Genomic DNA, 3,534 nt, shown 5'->3' with positions numbered 1-3,534 from the left:
CACATACACAGTATTGTGAGCTCTTTCAGAGGCTGAATGCTCAGGCCCCAGTACCCACATGGTGGCCCACAACCATCGGTAGTTCTGGTTCCCGTGAGACCAATGGCTTTTTCTGGCCCCCTTGGGTACCTTCATTCACATGTATGCACACACACACACAAATAAAAAAAAGTAAATCACTAAGAAAGAAAGAAATCAATTGGGCATGGTGGCACACACCTTGAATCCCAGCACTTGGGAGGCAGAGACAAGTGGATCTCTGAGTTCCAGGCCAGCCTGGTCTACACAGAGAAACCCTGTCACAAAACAAACAAATGAAACCATCAAATCACCCCCTCCAAAGAATTGTCCACATCAAGGCAGCAAAGAAAAGCAAAGGGGACCCTGTAAGGAGCGAGCTCCTTCAGGGCTGAGTGTGGTCCGACCCTGGATGTTCATGCAGGTTCTGGACACAGGAGAGCGGCTGATGGTCCCTGTGGATGTCTTGGAAGAGGAGAACAGGGGGGCCCTGTGGAAGTTTCTGCTCTCAGGAGCCATGGCTGGGGCAGTGTCTCGCACAGGGACGGCCCCCCTGGACCGAGCCAGGGTATACATGCAGGTTTGTCTGCAGGGCTGGAACCCTTTGGAGAACAGTATGGTGGAGAAGGGTGGAGGAGATGGAGTTGGTGGAGCTCAGGAGAGCCTGGGTCTCAACATAGAGGTCTCGTAAAGTGGAGCTGAGACTGGAGTTGCGGATGATGGGGACAGGAAGTAGTGCTGGGACTGGGCTCAGAGAACTCCAGTCACAGAGAGCAACACAGTCCACGTTAAAAGGTTTAGAGGTCTGCGGGTTGTGGGTGATATCTCTGAGGTGCTTGCAGAGGGACGTGCGGGCATGGAAGGGACTGAGGATGGACCCCAGGGCTTCACACACGCTAGAGAAGCCCTCGCTGCTGAGCAACATTCCCAGCCCTCCTTTCTTTCTTTTTGAAAACACATTTATTTTTATTTTATATGAGTGAGAATTTGACCCCATGTCCGCGCACCGCATGCATGCAGTGCCACTGGACGCCAACAGGGGGCGATGGGTTCACTCGAACTGGAGTTCGAGATGGTTGTGAGCCTCCATGTGGGTGCGGGGAAGGGAATCAGGTTCCTCCACAGCAGCTGCAGGTGCTCTTGACCCGAGCCAGCTCTCCAGGGCTCTGACCACTGGACGGTCACTCCCGTGGCCCCCTTGTCACTTTTTATTTTCAGATATCTCAGTAAGTAGCTCGGGTTGGCCCTGAACTCACTCTGTAGCCCAGAAAGGACTTGAACTACAGTGTTCCTAACTCAGGCTCCCAAAGAGTTGGGCTTACAGACCAGCCTCGCCAGAGCTGGCCACAGTGGGGTTTTAGATAAGTGTTAGGACTAAATAGGTGGATCCATCTAGCGGCACAGGCCTGTGACTCCAGCTGTTCCAGAAGCTGAAGCGGGAGGATCTCCACTTCAAGGCCAGTTTGGGCAATTTTAGTGAGAAGACCATGTGTCAAAATATAAAATAAAAAGAAGGCTAGAGACTTGGCTCAGGGGTGGAGCCCCTGCCTAGAATCCCCAGTGAGGGGGCTGGGGGCATGGTCAGGGTAGAGCCCCCCCCCCCCCCCCCGGTAAGGGGCTGGGGGCGTGGTCAGGGTGGAGCCCCGCCTAGAATTCCCCCTAGTGAGGGGCTGGGGGCGTGGTCACGACGGAGCCCGCCTAGAATCCCCCCAGGGAGGGGTGGGGGCGTGGTCAGGGTGGAACCCCACCTAGAAGCCCCCAGTGAGGGGCTGGGGATACCTGGTGGGATTTCTCAGGGCTACTCACCCCTCTCGCTTCCCAGGTGTACTCCTCCAAGAGTAACTTCAGGCACCTGCTGAGTGGCCTGCGGAGCCTGATCCAGGAGGGAGGTGTCCGCTCGCTCTGGAGGGGCAATGGCATTAACGTGCTCAAGATCGCCCCGGAATACGCCATCAAGTTCTCTGTGTTTGAGCAGGTAAGTCTGAGGTGACTTTCCACAGAGCAAGGCTCCAGCGTGCAGCGCGACCCTCTGCCCTTCTGGTGCACAGCGGCTGGCGGCTTCTCTCACTCCTCCTTCACTTGCAGTGTAAGAATTTCTTCTGCAGTGTGCAGGACTACCCGCCCTTCCAGGAGCGGGTGATGGCGGGATCCCTGGCTGTGGCCATCTCCCAGACTCTCATCAACCCCATGGAGGTAAGGCCGGAGGACCTGAGTAGCCAGGGCTGGTGCTGGGCCATCCCCTCACCATCTTTTCTCCCTCTTGTCTTCCCGTTACCTTCCTCGCTCCTTCTCCCTCCTCACTTTCCTTTACCCTCCTGCCCTTTGTCTCTGTCTCTGTCTCTCTCTCTCTCTCTCATTGTGTTTGTTTTAGCTTTTGAGTCAGGGTTTCTGGAACTTGCTCTGTAGACCAGGCTGTCCTCAGACTCAGAGATTCTGCCTGTCTCTGTGTCCTGAGTGCTGGGACTAAAGGTGTGCGCCACCACTGTCTGGCTCTATTTTGTTTGCTTGACACAGGTTTTCAAACTTGAGCACAGCATAGCCCAGAACACCAGTTGTCACCCTGTGTGGGCCCCAAGTGCTGGGATCATAGACACTAAATACAACTTTCCCCTTCATTTCTTTCTTTCTCGGATGCTAGAGATGGGACTTGGGACCTCCCTCAGGCTAGGCAAGCTCTCACCACTGAGCCATCACCCCACCTGCACTTCTCTTCCTTGCTGCGTGCCCTGGGCTGATCTGTCCCCAGATGGCCCATCCCTTGTCTCTGACAACCCCAGAGGCCGGCTATGCACTTTCCTACGGACTTAAAACTTTCTCAGAGATTTCAAATCCTGACACTAGGGGGTGGGGAGGAGAGAAGTGATTGTGAGACGATTTGTTTGTTTTCAAGTGTAGCACAGGATGGTCTTGGTCATGCTGTGCAGCGAAAATGACTCTCCTGACCCTCCTCACTCCGCCTCCTGAGTTCCGGGATGGCAGGTGCACACGGGGACCAGAAGCTCTCCTTCTTATGGAAGCTGAAGGTTTTCCCAAGTCAGCCTCAGCTCTCCCCTACAGCTTGCCAGGATCGCGCTGCTGTGTGACGTCAGGCCACAGGCTCGCTCTTCTCCTACCAATGCAGGACATACCTTAGTGTGGCTCTGTGCCCTTCTCCCCAGCTGTGACAGACATGTAAGGACATATGTGTCCGCTGACTCTCCAGGTTTGCAGGGCCCAAGCCACTCACCTCTACAGTCCTCAGTAGACATTTAGACGGGGCCACATCCTTAAGCTCAGCACTCCAGAGGCAGAGGCAGGTGGATCTCTGCAAGTTGAGGGTCAGCTTGGTCTACAGAGTGAGTTCCGGGACAGCCAGCCCTACAAAGTGAGACCCTGTGCCAAAAAAAAAAAAAAGAGAGAGACATTTTTGTATTTCAGAAGTTTTTGTGGCGCACACCTTTAATCCCAGCACTCGGGAGGCAGAGGCAGGCGGATCTCTGTGAGTTCGAGACCAGCCTGGTCTACAGAGCTAGTTCC

The 3,534-nt window shown here is 54.8% G+C and overlaps 1 protein-coding gene across 1 annotated transcript in view; it reads left to right on the top strand.

Annotated features, from left to right (window-relative positions):
• Positions 1 to 390: 390 nt before the first annotated feature.
• The window catches only part of Slc25a41 (solute carrier family 25 member 41), an 8,382-nt gene continuing 5,238 nt past the window's right edge, over positions 391 to 3,534 (top strand). The window contains exons 1-3 of the mRNA XM_026778003.1: positions 391 to 598; positions 1,841 to 1,993; positions 2,104 to 2,211. Of these exons, the coding sequence (XP_026633804.1) occupies positions 431 to 598; positions 1,841 to 1,993; positions 2,104 to 2,211 (429 nt within the window). The 5' untranslated portion in view covers positions 391 to 430. The remainder of the gene's footprint in view (positions 599 to 1,840; positions 1,994 to 2,103; positions 2,212 to 3,534) is intronic.

The sequence above is a fragment of the Microtus ochrogaster genome, unplaced genomic scaffold (assembly GCF_000317375.1).
Source record: "Microtus ochrogaster isolate Prairie Vole_2 unplaced genomic scaffold, MicOch1.0 UNK98, whole genome shotgun sequence".
NCBI classification, from domain to species: Eukaryota; Metazoa; Chordata; class Mammalia; order Rodentia; family Cricetidae; genus Microtus; species Microtus ochrogaster.
Note: the sequence above shows the minus strand (reverse complement) of the source record. Positions and strands in the feature narration are given on the sequence as shown.